An 18,922-nucleotide genomic window follows, 5' to 3' on the forward strand; every position below is an offset into this window, starting at 1 on the left:
CCCCATGAAACTGAGATATATGTTGGCATCATATTCTACTTAAGTTTCCGCCAACTCTGTGGAATGACTGAGGTCCATAGAGCCTCTCTTGCTCATACACATACGCATCTGGGGCCAGACCGATCACGTAAGCCGATACTAGCCACTAGTTTACACGTTTCGACAACAAACGAAAAAGAAAAGCCTAGGTGAACACTTGCTGTCCTTTTCTTTTTACCTATATTAGGGCATGAATCGGGAAAATTTCACTCAGGTCCTAAAACGCCATACAACACTCCTTCTTTTTTGAAGGCCAAACTCAGTGTGGAAACAGTTTGCAGCTCTCTTGTGATGCTTGGTGTTATCCTAAACTATAAAAATCGCAACTCCAGATCAGCAGAGACTTTTTTCAACACGGATACTGGTCATGTCTGTCTTTCAGATTCAGGAAGGGTTGTTATACAAGCCTAGCTTGCTAATATTTTGAGGCGTCCACCAGTATCAGTCAGGACTTATTTGAAAATTCAGGGATTAATGGCAGTAACGACCAAAGTAATGCAATGGGCATGTCATCATTTGAAACAGCTGTTACATCACTTATTAGATCACTAGTCCCCAGAGTCTCAAAATTATGAGGAAGCGATTCCATTATCAGCAGAAGTGGACAGGAGCTTCAGTGGTGACTAGTCCTAGAGAATCTATAAAGGGAATTTCCTTTCAGTACCCATTTCACCTAGTATTACCACAAGATGTGAGTCATAGGGGTTGAGGAGCAATATTAGAGTGGAAGGGACAAAATAACTTCTGGTCGCTGTTCAACAAGATTCAACCCTCCAATTGGAAAGAATTGACAGTAATCATGCATGCTCTTCAGTTTTCCTCAACATTAGGTAACATGGTAAAAAGCACATTCCATTCGCTGTTGAGCAGAGAGACATTTGTATTGTGTTAATTTATGTCTCAGGGAAGCAAACGCTCATGCAGATAGTCTTAGTCATATCATGCCATCTTCAGTTTCATTTCACCTAGCACAGTCAACATTTCAATTAGCATGTTCCTCTCCTATTGAGTCCTCCCACTCTGAAACATCCAGTATTATTTCCAAAACAACTTTAAAGTTTGCTTTTCTTTTTTTTCTTTTTTTATTACTAAGCAACTCCAATGATAGAAATAAAGGAAATATTGTAATAATCGAGACAGATATAAATCTTGAGTTCATCAGTGAGTTGCAAAAATCATATACATAGACCAAATATTCCATGCAATCATTATAAGCCATCTAAAAAGTGTAATTATAAAAAATATAATACAGTTCATACATTCCTAGTGGACGCATTCCATCTTTCTATAGCAGACCAGATCCTAGCCCCACGAAGTCCAGCGCGCCTACCTCTGGTACCATATATAGCTTTTTCCTGGTTATAAACACCTAGGAAACGGCCTAACCACATTTAAAAAGTTGGTGGATCAGTCTCTTTCCATCTTGCTGCTAGTATAATTCTATATACTGCTGTGCCTATAAATAGACATGATTCCTCTTCTGTACTTAAATCTAGGGAGCTGTCATACCCTAGAATATACAGCGTGGAAGATTCCGCCAGTCTATGTCCAAACGCTTCTTCCCAAAATTCAGACACCATTCTTTTAAAAAATGTTAGTTTATTGCATTCATAAAACATATGGATTAATGTAGCCGGGCCTCTTCCACACCTAGGACATTCATCATTCACCCTTTTGGCCCAGGCATAAAGTTTAGCCGGGGTATAGTAAAGATTATAAATGGTCTTATAGATCTGGGCCCTGAGGTTAGAGCTCAGGAGCAGCCGTGATGTTAATAATAGGCACATATCTATATCCACATTGGTGTTATCAAGTTTGTCGGCCCGAGCGACTTTGGTATGTTCGAGATCGTCTTGAAGCTTCACTAGTAGCATATTATAAAAGGTCCGAATTTTAGACGTAGATTTGCTTAGTGTTTCTAGGAGAGGGATCTTATCTAATGTAATCTTAGGCCTTTTCAAGCTCAGGATTGTATTTAGTTGAATATATTTAAAATAGTCGGAATTGGAAACTTTAAAATTTATTTGAAGGTTCAGAAATCTGGTACTAGGATCACCATCGAGAAAATCCCCTGTTGTAATAATTCCTAAGTTTTTCCATTTTTTTGCGATAGTATCATTAACCTGCTTAGGTAACAGTGAGGACGCCATGGGGGCGTATACCTGGTAAATTTAGGGATTTTAATATATTTCGCTATTCTCCCCCACACTATGCCTACATTATTGATCACTTTAAATTTCGTTTTTTTTAAAGTAGCTTGGCACCAGTTGTCTAAGCAAAAGCCCACAGGCTTTCACCCCTATTGATAATTCATAAATTGATGGTATTCTTGTACCTCCTAGGTTCTCCGGTTGGTCAGTAGTGTTAAACAGCAGAACCATTTGTTGAAGGAGAGCGGCCCAGAGGTAGAGCATAATGTTTGGAGTGGCTAGACCCCCCTTTCCTGTGGTAATGATAAATATTTCAGCGACCTCCTAATTTTACTATACTGCCAAATAAATTTAGCCATTTGAGATTCAAGGGTTTTTGCTATTTTGTCATCAATAAGTAATGGTATCGCCCGAAACAGATATAATATTTTGGGAAGTATGTTCATGTTAAGATAATTTACTCTTCCAATTATTGATAAGTGTAAACTATTAACCAGCACTAAATCTTGTTTTATTGTAGAAAGTAGAGGTTCATAGTTTATTTTACATATATCTTGAATCTTTGTACTTATACTAACCCCGAGATATACTGCGGTTTCTACTTTTCTGGGGTCGCTAAAGTCTATATTCTCGGTGCATAAGATGATGGTTTTATCTTTATTAAGAGAGTACCCAGAATAGCTTCCAAACCTATGCGTAATAGCCTCGATTTCAGTGATTGCTTCAGATGGGTCAGGTGTTAGTACAGCCACATCATCCACATAGGCGAGTATTTTAGTATCGAAGGTACCAGAGGTGATTGGTTTAATTAAGGGGTCTGCATGAGTTTAACAATCAATGGGTTAATATATAACGTAAACAACAGCGGTGAGCAAGGGCAGCCTTGCCTTGCTCCTCTTGTTATCCTAACTATCCCTGATTCAATATCCATGACCTGGATCTTAGCTGTTGGTTTTTGGTACATAGCTTTCATAGCCTTATTAAATATAGGGCCACAGTTATTTTGGTCCAATATACTCCAAAGAAACTCCCATGACACCCTGTCGAAGGCTTTCTCGGCATCAAGAAGGATCATCGACATCCGGCCCCCGGTCCCAGCCATGTCATCAAAGAGTGAGATCACAAGAGGTGTGGCGCCGCAGCTAGGGCGACTGACTCGGGAATCTGGGGATCACAGTTCGATCCCTGGCCCCGGCGGCAGATTAGCCCAGCACCAGGTGACTCTGGGCAATAGCTTGCTTAATCTTCCCGACTGCCCCCAGCGCCTAGAGACCCTTGCGGGTGATTGTGCGCTTTACAAATGTGGATTTATGTATTTTTCCAAATCTTCCCTCATTGTAATATCTAAGGCCTTGTCCTATCCTGTATTAGCTAAAAATTCCCTAAGAAATAATCCTGTTTCAGCAATACTAGTTGACTTATCTTCATGATACAGTTTCTGATAGTATAGTTGGAATACTTCAGCTATGTCTGTCGGGTCAGTATAAATAAGGCCCTCTGATTTTATAGCCTTAATGGTGTTATAGGAGATTTGTTGTCTAGTGCATAGAGCAAGCTGTTTCCCAGTCCTCTCTCCGTTTTCATACACATCCCTTCGATGTGTTTGATAGGTTTCTGCTGCTTTTTGTGTAAGACAGCTGTTCAGCTCAGTTTTTAATAACCGCATCTGTCTCATTGTATGTGCCCCATCCCCCCGCGAGCTATTGATGCTACATGATCCTCCTCAATTTTAGCTAATTCTGTCATTAATAAGTGATTTTTATTGTCAAGTTGTTTTTTAGTCCTGGCCACATAGCTAATTGTTTCCCCCCTCAGTGCGGCCTTTAACCAGTCCCAAACTACCACCCTTGAGGCACTGTAACGGTTTAAATCGAAGTATTCCTGCGCCCATTAAGTAATGAAGATTATGTAGTCACTGTTAACCAAGAGTTTCTGGTCAAAAGTCCAGCTAGATCGTTGTCTGCTGAAACCAGTTAGATTGGTAGAATAGATTAATGCATCGTGATCCAAAATTATTTTCGGCCATTTATATATTGCAGCTTGATTGGATAGGTCCCTTGTGACTAATATATAGTCTATCCTGACATACTTATTGTGGGGATATGAGTAATAAGTATACCCTGGATCAAGCTGGTTTTTAGCATCCCATACATCTACAAGATGAAAGCTATCTCTAAGCTGGCTGACCGCTTTAAAAACTCTTGGTTTACGACCTGAATACCTTTGTTGTTTCCTAAAGGCGGGGTCCAATGAAATATTAAAATCCCCACATACAAGTGAACCCGGCCAGGACGCAAGTTCTAATTCCAGGGTTTCAAAAACATAAGAATCATCCTGGTGCGACCCGTATACCGTACAAATGGTTAGCCCCCTGGCCAGCTCTACAATAGCCCACCTGCCTTGTGTATCTGCTGCTTTGCGTTTAGGTTCCCCCAGGGGTATCTTGGCTAGAATAGCTACACCACAGGTATTAGTTGTTTGTGTGGAACAGACCAATAAATTATAACCTCTAAATTTCAGTAAATCTCTCTTGTCCCAGGGTAGAGGAGTTTCTTGAAAGCAGATTATGTTAGCTTTATTTTGTTTAATTATCTCACCTAGCCTGGTACGTTTATTACTATCATTTAGTCCTGGCACATTCCAAGTACAAATGGCTATTTTCCCCATTTTACTCTGCTAAAGATTTTCCTTAGGCCATAAGAACCTGCTTTAAACTTCTCAGATTTTTGCATGTGTTTTAAAAATGTTACCACATCAGTGACACTTTGTAACTGTCTCATTGTCCAATTGGAGTTATTGCTTATTTCATGTTTTTCCCCCCTGCCCCCCGACCCCGAACCCCCTCCCTCATCCCACCCCCCGTACCTTCTCTCTCCCATCCCACACCCTTGGTGAGGCAAACAGACTCCATTAGAGTCTGGTAGTGATGGGCATGCCACACATGCTCCTAACCCCTACCTAGTAATCATTTTCAACAACAACCAAATGCCGATTTATCCTTAAAAAAGTGTTAATCTAATACCTAACACCCCCCTCTCCTGAGTAGCTCACCAATTCAGCAGTTTAGTTTCACCTCGTTTACCCCTCATACACATAATTAAACAGATAATTAAACATTGTCCCCTCCAGTTTCAATTCATTATGCCTTCAGCGTCACATTATACAAATGAATCAGATAGCTACGGCTAAGATCAGACTAGGCTTAATTTAGTATAGTTTAACGTTTTAGCTTAGCTCAGCCAAGCCCTTCCAGATACTCCTTAGCGTTAATTTCTGAAATAAAAAACTTTGTTTGACCCCCAAAAATTACTTTAAGTCTTGCTGGATTATTGAGGTAGGCCTGGGCCTTTTTGTCCTGGAAAGGCTTAATTAGTTGACGTAACCTCCACCGTCTCTCGACAGTGGAGTGACAGAAATATGGACGCACAAAAAAGGAAATCTCATTACAAGTGCGTTTCGCTTCAGGCCTTGCTCTTTCAAAAATTGCCTGACGGAGCAAAAAATTGCCAAAAAAATACTAAAATGGCACGAGGATATGCTCCAGGTTTTAGTGGCATCTTTAGTGTAAACGGTATACGATGGGCACGTTGGACTTCTGCATCCCAGTTCCAACTAGAAAGTTCCGGGAGAGAGTCCCAAAGAAGTTTTACCACAAACAAGTGGATATCGTCCCCCTCCACTGCCTCGGTAACCCCAAGTATGCGCAAGTTGTTTATGGGCTGTCGATTTTTGAACTCTTCGAGCTTCCACCTTACATCTACCAGCTCAGCCTCATGGGATTCTACCCGTTGTTGGTTCGAGGTGATCTCTGCCTCATTAGAGACTATTCTGGATTCCAGTTCTGTCAGTCTATCCCCAAAGGTACTACATGTCTTTGTTAATTTTCGAACCACCCCTTGAACTTTACATAATGCTGCCTGAGCCCTGCGGCTGTCTTGCGAGGTTTCCTCGCGGTGTGAGGCAATGGCTTGTAAAACTGTGGCAAGGGTTGCGGCCGGTAGATCAGCCTGAGCAGATTGAGTTGGTTGCCTTGCGGGAGTAGGTGCAGATGTAGGATTCAGGAGTAGATTGGTGGGTGTATACTCCCAGTCTAAATCCGCGCGCTTCTTTTTCCGCCTAACCGTCGTTTTAGCCCTAGAGTTCGGGGTTTTTATGTCTGTTTTATCGCTGCTTTCACTCTCATCTAAGACCTCTGAAGTAATATCATCAGACCATTCTGCTCCCTCGGAGAAAGAATAGAATTCACTGGGAACTTTTTCAGTATCATTATCAATTGTGTTATTGATATTCACAGCCCCTTGAGAGGCTGACGCGCCACACCCCCCAAGATCAGCACCATCAGTTACCTTTATCGTATCGCTAGCACAAGCTGTCATGGGCCGGGAGTGCTGTGAAAATTGGGATCCTTCCAAACCATTAATATCTACAACCTGGGGCAATGTTTGAACTTCTAGATTGTTAGCATCCAGTATTCCTGTCTCCTCCTCACCCCCAGGACAGTGTCACCATCCCCTGTTGTATGGAGAGGAGATTGCATACCTTCATTTTCCGTTTTTTTTATTTCCTGTAACGTGTTCCCCACAAGGCTGGAGGCTGGATGCTCCCTTCGTTGTTCTTTAGGCTCACTCTGTACTCCCCCCACATCGGGGGCTGCTCCCCCCAGCATCCCGGGCTGCGGTTGCTGGTGGCTGTCAGCTCCGGAGACTGCTGGTGCGGGCTTCCCACCTCGCTCCGGAAGCAAACCGGGGGCCCTGCGTAAGAGATCAGCAACTGTCGGGCCGGTCGGGATTCCCTTCCGGGTTACGGCCGCTGCTCCTCCACGCTTCGGGGTTGCTGCCGTGTCTGCTCCATCCACCTTGCCGGTTCTGCTCCATCCACCTTGCTGGCTCGCTCCTGGCTCTCACCGAGTGCCTGCGCGTGTGCTTGTCTGGCCGCACAAGCTCGAATCGCCACTGTTGTAGATGCCGGTGCTGCAGCTACCTTGGGCACCATCTCATTGAACACACTGTGCTCCGTCCGGTAGGTTCTTCCTTTCTTTTCCACTGCTGCTTTAGGGATTGACTGATAGATAAATCTCAGTACCGCCAGGCCGATTATAGAGTTGAGCACTGACAGTTTGTTACACAGCGGCCCTTTCCATTCCTGGTTTTTATCCTCAGTGATGCTTATCTCCGTTATGGATGGTAGTTCACCATTCAATTTTGGTAACAACTTCATCAGGGTGATCGGGTGATCAGAGTGGAAGATCATTGTATAGTAGATACATCGGGGGCATATCGGCATATGTCGGCATTTCTTTAGGTTAGGATTTTGGGGCTTAGTAGGAGCATTGTGTGCACTCCGGTCTCAGCCGACCGCCATCTTGCCTCCCATCCAGGTCACGTCACCCATTTTTGATTTTTTTTTAGAAGGATGTAAAATCCTAATCAAAGGCTTTAAAAAATAAAGGGTCAGTAGTTGCTTATCTCCTGTTTTGCAAAAGGTAAGAAGGTAATCTTCAGCATTTTGTACCTTCTGTTGATTTTATTCTGAAAGGTACCCACCTAAAGAAGGGGCTTAAAAACGTTCCTATTCACAAAATCATTTAATCTAAGTGATTCTTAAATCTTCTCATTTCTGTAGCTATTGAACCTGAACGTTTACTAATCCCATGGTTTTGCTCTACTCTATATAATTAACCCCATACACTCTACCAACCAACTCTCCTTCATTCGATTCTATTACTGCTATACGTTGAGGTTGGTGTGCCCCTCTGAATATCAAAGATGAAAATCGTGGCCTGGAAATAGCATGGACAAAATATCGAAACTAGAATATTGAAAGGTAAGTATGTATAGATTTTCTATACCCAACTCTTCACATATGTAACTTGAATATATGCATATCTTCAAGGGACATAGCTTTGGCGTTTCAAATAGGGAATCTATACTTCAGCTTTATGTACTTACCTTTCGATATTTTAGTCTTTGATATTTTGTCCATTATATTCTTATCTAACAATTTTTCTGTCTTTGAAATTCAGTAAGACAATCATTAAGAATATATATTCTGTTGTTAAATCTGTAAAGCACACTTCTGCCGACAAGTGCAGCTGTGCTATATAAATATGTCAAATTAATAAATACATGTGACATCTGTTATTTATAGATGCTCTCCTCCTGAAATACTCCAAGAAGTCTGGTCTGTGGACAGCCCAGGAAACAATTGTGCATATTGGAGACAGACTCCGGGTGGACAAGCCAGGCAAACAGAGGAATGCATTTTGGATCCACTGTTTGCACCAAGATGAAACTCTTGGAAGGTAAAGTATCCATTAACTTATATTATAGAATTCCTAACTGTTGTTTGCATAGTGAGGGAGTTATTGGTTCTGTGCTTTATTTATTGACACCTTTAATGTTGCAGCACCATTTCCTGGTGCCACTACGAATTGATTAATACATATAGTGATTAGAAAACATTTCAACTAAACTTTCAGTTTGCATAGTAGGACAGTTGCCCTTTCCTGAAAAACTCAAATTAGGTGGGTGTGTAAATACTACTATTCTAAAATGTAGTGTCACTGTTGACACAAGGGAATTGTTGGAAGGTGGATTAAGGGTAGAGGTGAGTAGGCACCCCTCACTAGCAATAAGGCCACCAACCCAATATAAGGTCCAGTCAAGGTCTCAATAAGTTATTCCCTTGCTCACCCCTTCGTTGGTAGCAACAAGCAGAAATGCTTAACTTAAGAGACAGATTTATAAAGCATTTAAAAACACCAATACATTAAATAAGTAAGACATTATGCTCAATAACAATTCAACACCAATTTACAAAAATAAGAAATATTTGTATCTTTTAAATGACACCAAATAAACAAAGATCCAATGTAGGGTACAGGAGATATGAATATTTAAAGAATAGACACTTTCTAGTACTTAAAAACATATAGTGTCAAATTTGAACATCTGGTCATGCTTGACCAGGACAAAGTCAAAGTTTCAAACTGTCCACAATGAAGCCCTGGTCTGATATACTAAGCGTGAGGCCCCGGTCACAATTTTACCTTCGCACTTAGTAACTTTTCTGGAGTATTTTTTCCAGACGTCGAGCGGGCAGCTCCAGCAGGCTGGATTCACAGCAGCTTTGTCTGCTTGGTTCACAGGAGCCGCCGGTCAACTCCTGGAAGTCTTGACATGCGGAGCTTGCAGCGTAACAAACCTGAAATCCAGGCTGGGTCATAGTTCAACGTAGTTGGCTTGACCCTCGACATTGGGTCGGTCCACTTGTGGAGCTTTTTCACAAAAGTTCTATAAACTTCAGAAGGTGCTTCCTTATGTTCCTTTTGGGGGATCATAGTGTCCACAAACAAATCTAAGGTTCCAGTGTCTCTGAGTTGCTCCTCAGAAGTTGGGACTACAGTTCCCACAATGCACCTAGCCAAATTCTTTAAAGTCCAGCTGGAGGTTGTCAGCTGGGTTCTCCTCACTGGAGATGATGCAGGTGGAGCTCTTGTAGCCTGTTGCATTCAGGGAGTTCACTCCTTGTCTTTTAAAGGAAGAAAAAGTCCTTATGGCTGTAGTTCCTTAGTGTGCAGTAGATGCAGTCATTGAGTGTAGTCCTCTTGGTGCAGGCCAGGGTCCATCAGGGCAGTCCGGTTCTTCTTGTAGTTTCAGGAAGCAGATATGAGTTACTATGCTGCTCTCACATATTCATTCAATGTTCTGGGGTGAAAAGTAGGGGGCACCTCTGACCAATGGGATACAGGAAGCCACCCAGAAACATGAAGACTTTCTCCAAAGTGTGGCATATTCTTGTCCCACAAAGCACTGTACTTTATTCAAGATGGAGAATTGCTCTCATTGAGAGTACGATCTGGCTAAGCCAACCTACTGGTGTAGCCTATTTCCCTTAACACTCCCCTTCTTGGCCTCCTGCAAATCCCATTCATGGGGCTCTCATCTGGCTCGGGGGTACGGGAGGAGAGGGTAGGCCTGGCTGGCATTCCTTACTGTCCTACTCTCTTTGAAACCGAAGATGCTTACACATCCCCTTTCCTGGCCTGTTCTCTGCAGCTGCAGAGCTCCGCCCACCAGGTAATCTGTCTCTATACAGGCCACTTATCACCTCATCAAAGCAGTTTGGCTAAGCCTGGTCAACTAGGAGAGGCTGCTAGAAGGCTGAATTTTGGCTCACAGAAAAGAAAGTTCTATAACTGCCTTTCTGTATTAGGTATGATACATTCAACAGTGGCAAGTTGTTGGATTAATCATTACCAGTCATTTACGTACTTCAAATATTATTTTAGCTCACTCCTAGCAATAGTTACACTGTATCACAGTATTCCCATGTTACCATATGGAGCTAAAACACTACATTGGGGAAAAGTGAAATGACACTTTTCCCTCGCCAGGGCATATAAAACATCTTTTAAAATGCCCCTGCGTATTTTTACATGGCACTTACCCTTGGGTCACCTAGGGTAAACCTTAGGGGGTGACCTATATGTAAAAATAAGGTAGTTCAATACTTTGGAAGTACCTTTATATCCAAAGTCGAATTTGCATATAATTTCATTTTAAAAGCAGATTGCAAAGCAGGGCTGACTTTTAAAATGAAAGCTGGCAACACAGCAGTGCACACTTCAGTGCATGAAATCTGCTGGGCCCCCTCACCTACATGTCTCACCACTAGGGACCTACAGGTAGGTTGTCAGTGCCAAATGTAATTACACCTAATTACCATATACATTTATAAACAGAGCACTGGACTTCGGCCTGGTTAGCAGAGCCCGGGCTCAGTCGTTGTCAGTTACCACCATTATCAGTTAGAAAATGGAGTGATCAGGGCAATAAGGATGGCTTTCTCACAGTTATCTTTTTAAATAGGAGCTAAAACAAAATTCTGATAATTGAGTATGTTTATGGTGTTCTAGAACTAATCTGTAAGAATCACCCAGGTTGTGTAAAGAAATAGGCCTCCAAGCACCCGTTCTCTGAATGTCATCGTGGAAACCCAGGTAGAAGCGGTGCAAGAAAACGTGTGGCGAATTCACTAAAGTACGTTTCCGGGCTGCAAAGGAAAAGAAAAAACAGAGACTATCAATACAAAGCACCAACATAATCAATGCACTCGTCAGACAATTAAGTCCCTGATGACGACAAGCAGAACTCTCCAGATAAAATTTCACAATTTCTCAGAAATTCCAATCCTCTAAACTCCTCAACATCCAACGCAGTCATGAGAATCATAAAACCGGGCATATATCCACATAAGGTCAACCATATTCTAGAAGTAAATTTCCATCCAGACTGAACTCAATGGTTTAAAAGTGCAAAGTTCAATCAAAGAGAAGGTGTTTAACCGCATGCGTGCGGTGGCTTTTCCCGCTGTGTGCGGCATTTTTTAAATTACCGCGATACATGACGAGCTCAGCTCGTCATCAGCACACGGCAGGTAACGCTGATGACGAGCTGAGCTCGTCATCAGCATGGAAGTGGTTAAACCACATTGAGAGCTACAAGGAAATTGAAGTAAACTTTATAGGGGGCACCCAAGGCAGGTGTTTTACTGGATACTAAGAGCAAGAAAACAACCACATGTAGTATGCACTGTGAGCTGCACAGAGTGAACGTGTTTGGGAGTTATCATAGTCCGCTAGTGAATTAGTTAAATGGATTGCATTGCAAACATGGCCTACTTACATGCTCCACAGCAGCTGTGTTCATGTTATGTTCTGGATATTGTAGCACAATTGATGCTCACTTGGTGCATTGCAGCTCCTGCGTATGCTTGCTGTGGAATTTCAGGTAAAACACTTGACCAGTATTTTTAGGTTATGGCCAATGAAAAACATTGCACATGTAAAACAGCAAAACCAAGAAAAATCACTTTGAAAAGTATTTCAGATTTGTATGAACTATCCCTAAATAATTATTAAGTCAAACAGAGGCAAAATTGCAATGGTGTAAAATAAACAGAGGTTGTTACCTTACTTTTTACTCATGTACCAGCTCCTGGTCTTCCAGGGTCTCAACATACACAAGTGGCCAGTGTTTTTTCTCTGGGATCTTAGGGGGATGACAACGAAACATCAAGCAAAGACAGCTCTACCACTGTAGTCAACACCACAACACAGAGCCTAGACATCTATTAAACTACATCATGGATAAGACAGAGTGTAAACCTTGACCTTGAGAACTTAGCTGAGGTAGTGATGAATACCATGGATCAGCAACATCAAAGAGTGAAAAAGACAGGCCCAGTGAGTGGGAACCTTTCGAAGCACTGGAACTGCACCACTCCTGTGTCCTAGGACATCAATCAGGATAGTAAATTAGAGTTCTCCCCTTCAGTCTGAAGTGTTGTTTTTCGATTTTGTCTTTTTAGGTTTCACTTGGAAAAGGCAGTCAGCCTTAGTACAGGTAGACTACCGGTAGCGGGACACATGGATTTCCTTTAATTCACCAATGTCGGGGGCGTGGCCAAGATGGCGGAGTGAGCGGACGTGCGTCGCCACTGCTCCTGCCAACGGCCCTGTTTCAGCACTGGTTCCGGCACCTCTGTACCTGCAGTGTGGGGCTTCGGATGGTCGGAACCGACTATTAAGCAGCGCGGACCCGGAGAAATTGGCGGAGGCGCAACGCGCGACGGATCTAGTCGCCTGCAGCCCCAAGAGCGCGAAGCGCCCCATCCCCCCACCGTTCCGAAAGCGAGGCCGACCTCGGAGGTAGAGCGCGACCGGACGGAGGCCCCCTGTCTCGGCGATTGTAGTGCAGCCTGAGACGGGCGACAGCAGTGTTCGCCAGAGGGCGGAGCCAGGATCCAGGGCGACTGCGGAGGCGAGCGTGCAGCCGGCGGAGCTGAGGTGAGGGTCCGGTGGACCGCGGAGCGGGTGTGAGACGCTGCGGGGCCCAGAGGCCGGAGAGGGCGCACAGCAGGAAAGGAGGCCTGAGGTGGGACCAGGACCGGACGACACGAGCGCTGTAGCGGTGAGTCCCGAGACACAGCAGCGAGGAGTGAACGGAGGGCAGAGGGACTCCCTCGGCGGGCATACCGGCCCGCTGGTGGTTGGGGCTCCCAATCAGATACATACCTGATCAGGGCCCAGCTGTCCTTGTAGGGCCTTCAGCGATCAGCAGCGAATGGTGGCATGAGGCTGGAACCAGCAGGGGCACAGTAACTCACTCTCTGAAAGGAGTCGGCTCTCCCGGCCTGGGAGGCAGGAAGCAACTCAGGCATCAAAGTAGGGGCACCACAGAGTAGAAGGAGTCCCCACGGACGTTAGTTGAGGTAACGGCCAGAAAACTGAGGGAAGGAGAGGCACACAAAAGCGGAGCAGAGGTGACTGCCCAAGGCGGAGCCAGACTGGGCACGAAACGGCAAGCGACCGCGCACAAATGCGAACCAAGGAGGGAGACTCGCGCTAGGTTTATCGGACAGAGCACACTGGCCCCGTGGAGACCCAGCACCAACCCACGGACACGGTGAAGGTCGGAACCTACCGTATTAGCAAACGTAGACTGGAACGCCAGGTGGTACGATTGCCAGGGAAGCGGGATGTCTACGGGCAGGCCTCCCCGAGGCAAAACAGTGAAGGAGCTGTTTGCTAAAGCGCAGACCCCCCCACAGAAGGACGCAGCAGCCCCGACACCGAAGAAGATGGATCAGGCCTCCGACAACGGAGCAGAACCCATTACAAAGGCCTTTCTGGAGTCCCTCTTTGCGTCTCTGCGGGATGATATCCAGACCTTCAAGACGGAGTTCACCAGCGAAATCCGGGAAGTGCGGCGCGAGATGGATGGCATAGGGGAAAGGGTGGCAGACCTGGAAACCAAAAGCGACGATAAGGATACGGAACTCGCGGCCCAGCAACAGGAGATCATCCGGCTGCACGACCAGCAGGTGGATCTACAGCTACACCTGGAAGATTTGGAAAATCGCTCCAGACGCCATAACATCCGCATTCGCAACGTGGCTACGTCCGAAGCCACCCAAGATGCGTTTCGCTACGCAAGAGAGCTTTTCAACCACGTGCTGGGGCGGCCATCAGACTCTCCTCTACAGCTAGATAGGGCTCACAGGGCTGGACCACCCCGTGCGGCGACGGCGCCCCCCCCGGACATTTTGGTGTGTGTTCAAGACTACTGTACCAAAGAGGAGATACTACGGAAGGCACGCCAGAAACATCCAATAGCGTTCCAAGGCACCTCACCACTGTTATTCCAGGACCTGGCGGCGCTCACACTGCACAAGCGCCGGCTTTTCAAACCAGTCACAACCTATCTGCAACAAAACAATATTCCATACAGCTGTGGCCACCCCTTTCGCCTCATTTTCAGACTGGAGAATAAACAATATCAGCTCCGTTCGGTCTCGGAGGCCTGTTCGCTGTTAGGAATAGAGGTACCCGAGGACAGCGCCGAGACCCAGGGATCTGTGCCAGAGACGGAAGTGAGAAGGCCACAGTGGAGCCAACAGCAAAGGCGGAAACGAGTCAAGAAGCCCCCGGCGACGGAAATTGCAGCAGGACAGCGCGCCGCAGTGGATGCAGTAGCCACGGATAACGGCACCGGTTCCACAGGATGAGAGACTCACTGACGCCTATTGATCTGGATGTCCGCTCTGGCCATATGGCCGTTGGCGGGAGAGTGCTCCCGAACAGACTAGTAAGACTACCTTACACTACTCTTTTTTCCTTTTCATCCCTGGATGAGAGACAATGACAGTTTGCAGTTGTTGGGGGGGGGGAGGGGAAGTTTGGGTTGGGGGGGAAACTGGTCCATGGTTCGATTGCTGGGAGGTGGGAGTCACGGCGCAGGGGCAAGTTGGGGGTTATCGGACCCCGTTACTCTAGGGCTACACAAGGGGCAGGGAATGGGTTGGAACCTCTAGATGAAGAACGATGAACTAACTATCCTCACATTGAACGTACGCGGCCTGAATAATCCCGTTAAGCGCAAAGCGATCCTGCTTCAACTAGAACAGTCTAAGGTGGACATATGCCTCCTGCAGGAAACACAACTTCTGAACAAAGATTGTCACAGGCTGAGGTCTTGTAAATTTCCCCATCAATTTTTCTCCTCATGCCCAGATAAGAAAGCGGGAGTGGCGATCTTAGTGGCACAAAAGTTCAGGGGCAAGGTACTGGGGAAGTTGGCTGAGACCAAGGGGCGCCTACTAGTATACAGGTTCGCAGTAGGCGACAAGACTCTTACGATTGGCTCGATATATGGGCCCAGTGACGGTCAGGAACACTTTCTTCACAGAGCGCTCACTGATGTCACCGATACAACTGACATAGTTTTGGGCGGGGACCTAAATTTGGTTTTCGACAACACACTTGCCAGGTCCTGTCAACGCACTACACAGGTGGGGGCGCTCACAACAGCAGGCAAAGCCAGATTTCAGGAATTAGGATTAACAGACCTTTGGCGCGAGCTGCATCCTGGTGAGAGGGACTATACACACTTCTCAGCTGCCCACCAAACATATGCGCGTCTTGACTACCTGCTAGTTTCCACTGCCACCAAAACGCTTGCCACCAGCGCTGACATAGGAACTGCTTCACTCTCCGACCATGCCCCAGTGAAGGCCGTCCTCTCTATGCCAGCTACCCAACGCTCAAGTAGGGTTTAGCGCCTCCGAGACTCACTGCTGCAGAGGAAAGCGGTGGTCACTAAAATCCAAAGCACGATGACTATCTCACACATAACAGCAACAATGACACCTCACTATCCACGCAATGGGCCGCGCCGAAAGCAGTTCTTAGGGGTGAATTTATATCACTCTCGACTGCAGAAAACGACAATCTAAGAGGGAAGAACTCACACAGCAGATCAGGGAGTTGGAACAGATGCACCAGAGGACGGGGGCTCCGAGAATATGGAGGCAATTAAAAGCGGTCCGCCAACAGCTCGCAGCCCTTGATCTGGATAGGGGGGGCAGAGTATGCAGCACTACGGCTGCGCCACACCTATTAACGGGCGGAGACAGGTGTGGGCGCCTGTTGGCTCACAAACTTCGCGAGGTCACGCAGCGTAGGGAGGTGCGAGAGATAAGAAGGAGCGATGGCGTCACAGTAGACGGAAACCCCATAGCGGAATCCTTCAGTGCATTTTATGCAGACTTATACACAGCTGATCCCCCTAGCCCAGAGGCGGAGACAGAGTTTCTGGCAGGTATCTCCCTGCCGGAGTTGACGCAGGAACAAATAGACTGCTTGGAAAGAGACATCCGACCGGAGGAGGTCATCTCCGCCAACTCCTGGCTCAAATTAGGCAAGGCCCCGGGACCGGACTGTTTCCCTTTGTAGCCAAGTGGCGCCGCTACTCGCCCGACTCTTTACCTCTTTTGCGGAGGAGGGAGCGATCCATAGAGACCTACTGGAGGCGTCCATTGCGGTGATACCTAAACCAGGTAAGGATCCTGTTGAGTGCGGAGCGTATAGACCAATCTCCCTCTTGAATGTCGACCTCAAGCTTTACACAGGGATCCTCGCCTCCCACTTAGGACCATATATGGGATAACTGATTGACCCGGACCAATCCGGTTTTATTCCAGAGCGTCAGACCTCAGACAACACTAAACGGGCCTTTGACCTTCTGGAAAAGGCTGCGCGGACTTAGGGTGAATATTTGATGATAGCCATTGACGCCGAAAAGGCATTTGATAGAGCACCTGGCCCTACTTGGAGAAAGTGTTAGTAAAAGCAGGGATAGGGCCTAAATTCCGAACTAGAGTGTTCAATTGCTATAAATTTCCGACAGCAGGAGGGCGCTAGAGGGCGCACTGCGGAATGGCTGACTGCTAAGTCAGCTCCGCCGGACGGGTGCGTTTTCACGGACCCCTTGGCCCCAACTCCACCCTGTTTCCCGTAAAAAACAGCGGAATGGACGGTTAAACGATCCGACTCCGTAATGTATTGACGCCGGCCAGCAACTATGCAGCACAACGAAGGAATCTGCGAAAATCCTCCCGGCGCTGGAAGGCTGGTCAAGATGGCGGCGCGCGGTCGCGGCGACCACAGCTGAAACCGAGCGCTGTCGCCCTCAGATGACCACAGGGCTCTCCCCATCCCGGCGCACAGACGGTGAGAAACGGGAGCCGGCGTAAATCAGACACGATGTGCCTATACAATGAACAGAACTTTGATCATGCACTGTGCGTTCCACGGCGACCAAAATGGCGGCGGCGGTGACACGCAAGATTGGTGACTCTGCCCCAGACACTGCCGGCTCCCCGTTCTACGGCGCCAGCAAGTGAGCAGGTACGGGAAAGCTACACAGCGCGGCTGAGGGGGCGAGCAGAGGAGATAGGCGGCTGGGGGCTCGCCGGCAGAGGTGTGGTGGTGCGAGGCTTCCCAACACTACTACGCGCCGCACCAGTAGGCGCGAACCAGACCCGCCAGCACTAACGGGACCGCCTCACACGGACAGGCTGTTACATGAAGCGCACTGCAGTCCCCTAAGCATATCCACCATCACGAGGCATGCCTGCGTAACACCGGACGCTGCCCTGGGCCAGTATGTGGCTAAGTGGCCATTCCAAGGAATAGATCCCCAACACAGGGGGTGACTAGAGCGCAATTGCGACGCACACGGACAACGACCAAACCAGCAGCCCCAACGAGCCCGACAATCGCTAGCCCAGCCGCACCCGCGGGCACCATGGGGAAGCCCGATAGACAGCAAACGAAACTGCCTTTCGAGGCGAAAAAGCAAACGGCGAAAACGGGAGCTGCTCTGGACACTGACGGAGACCAGGCTCTGGGAGACGGCGCCGGCATGGAGGCAGTACTAAGGGCTATCCAGCAGAGCTTGCACGACATGAATAACAAAATGGACAGCGTTGTGGCAAGGGTGGACTCGCTGTCAAACAAGCTGGAAAATCACGGCGAGCGGCTGGTGGAGGCGGAGCAGAGGATCTCCTCGGTGGAGGACCACTCCAGAGACATAGCGAAAACACACAGCGCCATTGCAAAGACCCTGGAAACCCTGAAGGCGAAGGTGGAGGACCAGGAAGCGAGGTCCCGCCGCAACAACGTACGCATCTCGGGCCTGCCGGAATCCACCAACACAGGCAGGATGGAGACGTACGTGGAGAACATGCTGAAGGATATCTTTGGGGCTGAAAGCTTCTCTGACGTCTTCCTGGTCGAACGGGCTCATCGTTCCCTGGCCCCCACTCCAAAACCGGGGGCTACGCCTCGGATAATCATCGCCCGAGTGCTCAACTACAGGGACAGGGACGCCGTACTTCGAATGGCGAGGGAAAAAGGCGCCATTACCCACCAGGGCAACTCGCTGGAGTTCTACCCACCACACCATGGCGGTGCAGCAGGCAAGGAAGGAGTTTGCTCCAGTGAAGAAGAAACTTCGGGAGCTGGACATTGGATACGCGATGCTGTACCCAGCAAAACTTAAAATCCTAACGGATGGCAAGCCGGTGGTTCTCACGACGGTCCAGGCCGCGCAGGATTACATCAAGAACCTCACCAAACGTCGGAAGAATCAGGAGACTGCGGCCAGAATGAGCGACAACGACTGACGACAAAATGACTGCTATGTGCGCGACATTGGAGTACTTTCTCGAAACTGGCAGCGGGCGACGGACACTTCTGACAAAGTGCACCCGCACGTTGAGATCCACAGGACTGATGTTGTCGCTGCTGACGAACTATGGAAGGGAGACGCCATCGGCAATATCGCAGTGAGTACACTTGGGGAGTGTTGATGCAGAACCCAGACACG

General features: G+C 47.1%; 1 protein-coding gene across 1 annotated transcript in view; it reads left to right on the plus strand.

Annotated features, from left to right (window-relative positions):
* The window catches only part of ALPK1 (alpha kinase 1), a 383,577-nt gene that overhangs the window by 326,226 nt on the left and 38,429 nt on the right, over positions 1–18,922 (plus strand). Inside the window, exon 12 of the mRNA XM_086962134.1 lies at positions 8,337–8,490. Within this exon, the coding sequence (XP_086818260.1) occupies positions 8,337–8,490 (154 nt within the window). The remainder of the gene's footprint in view (positions 1–8,336; positions 8,491–18,922) is intronic.

The sequence above is a fragment of the Lissotriton vulgaris genome, chromosome 3_1 (assembly GCF_964263255.1).
Source record: "Lissotriton vulgaris chromosome 3_1, aLisVul1.2, whole genome shotgun sequence".
In the NCBI taxonomy this organism is placed as follows: Eukaryota; Metazoa; Chordata; class Amphibia; order Caudata; family Salamandridae; genus Lissotriton; species Lissotriton vulgaris.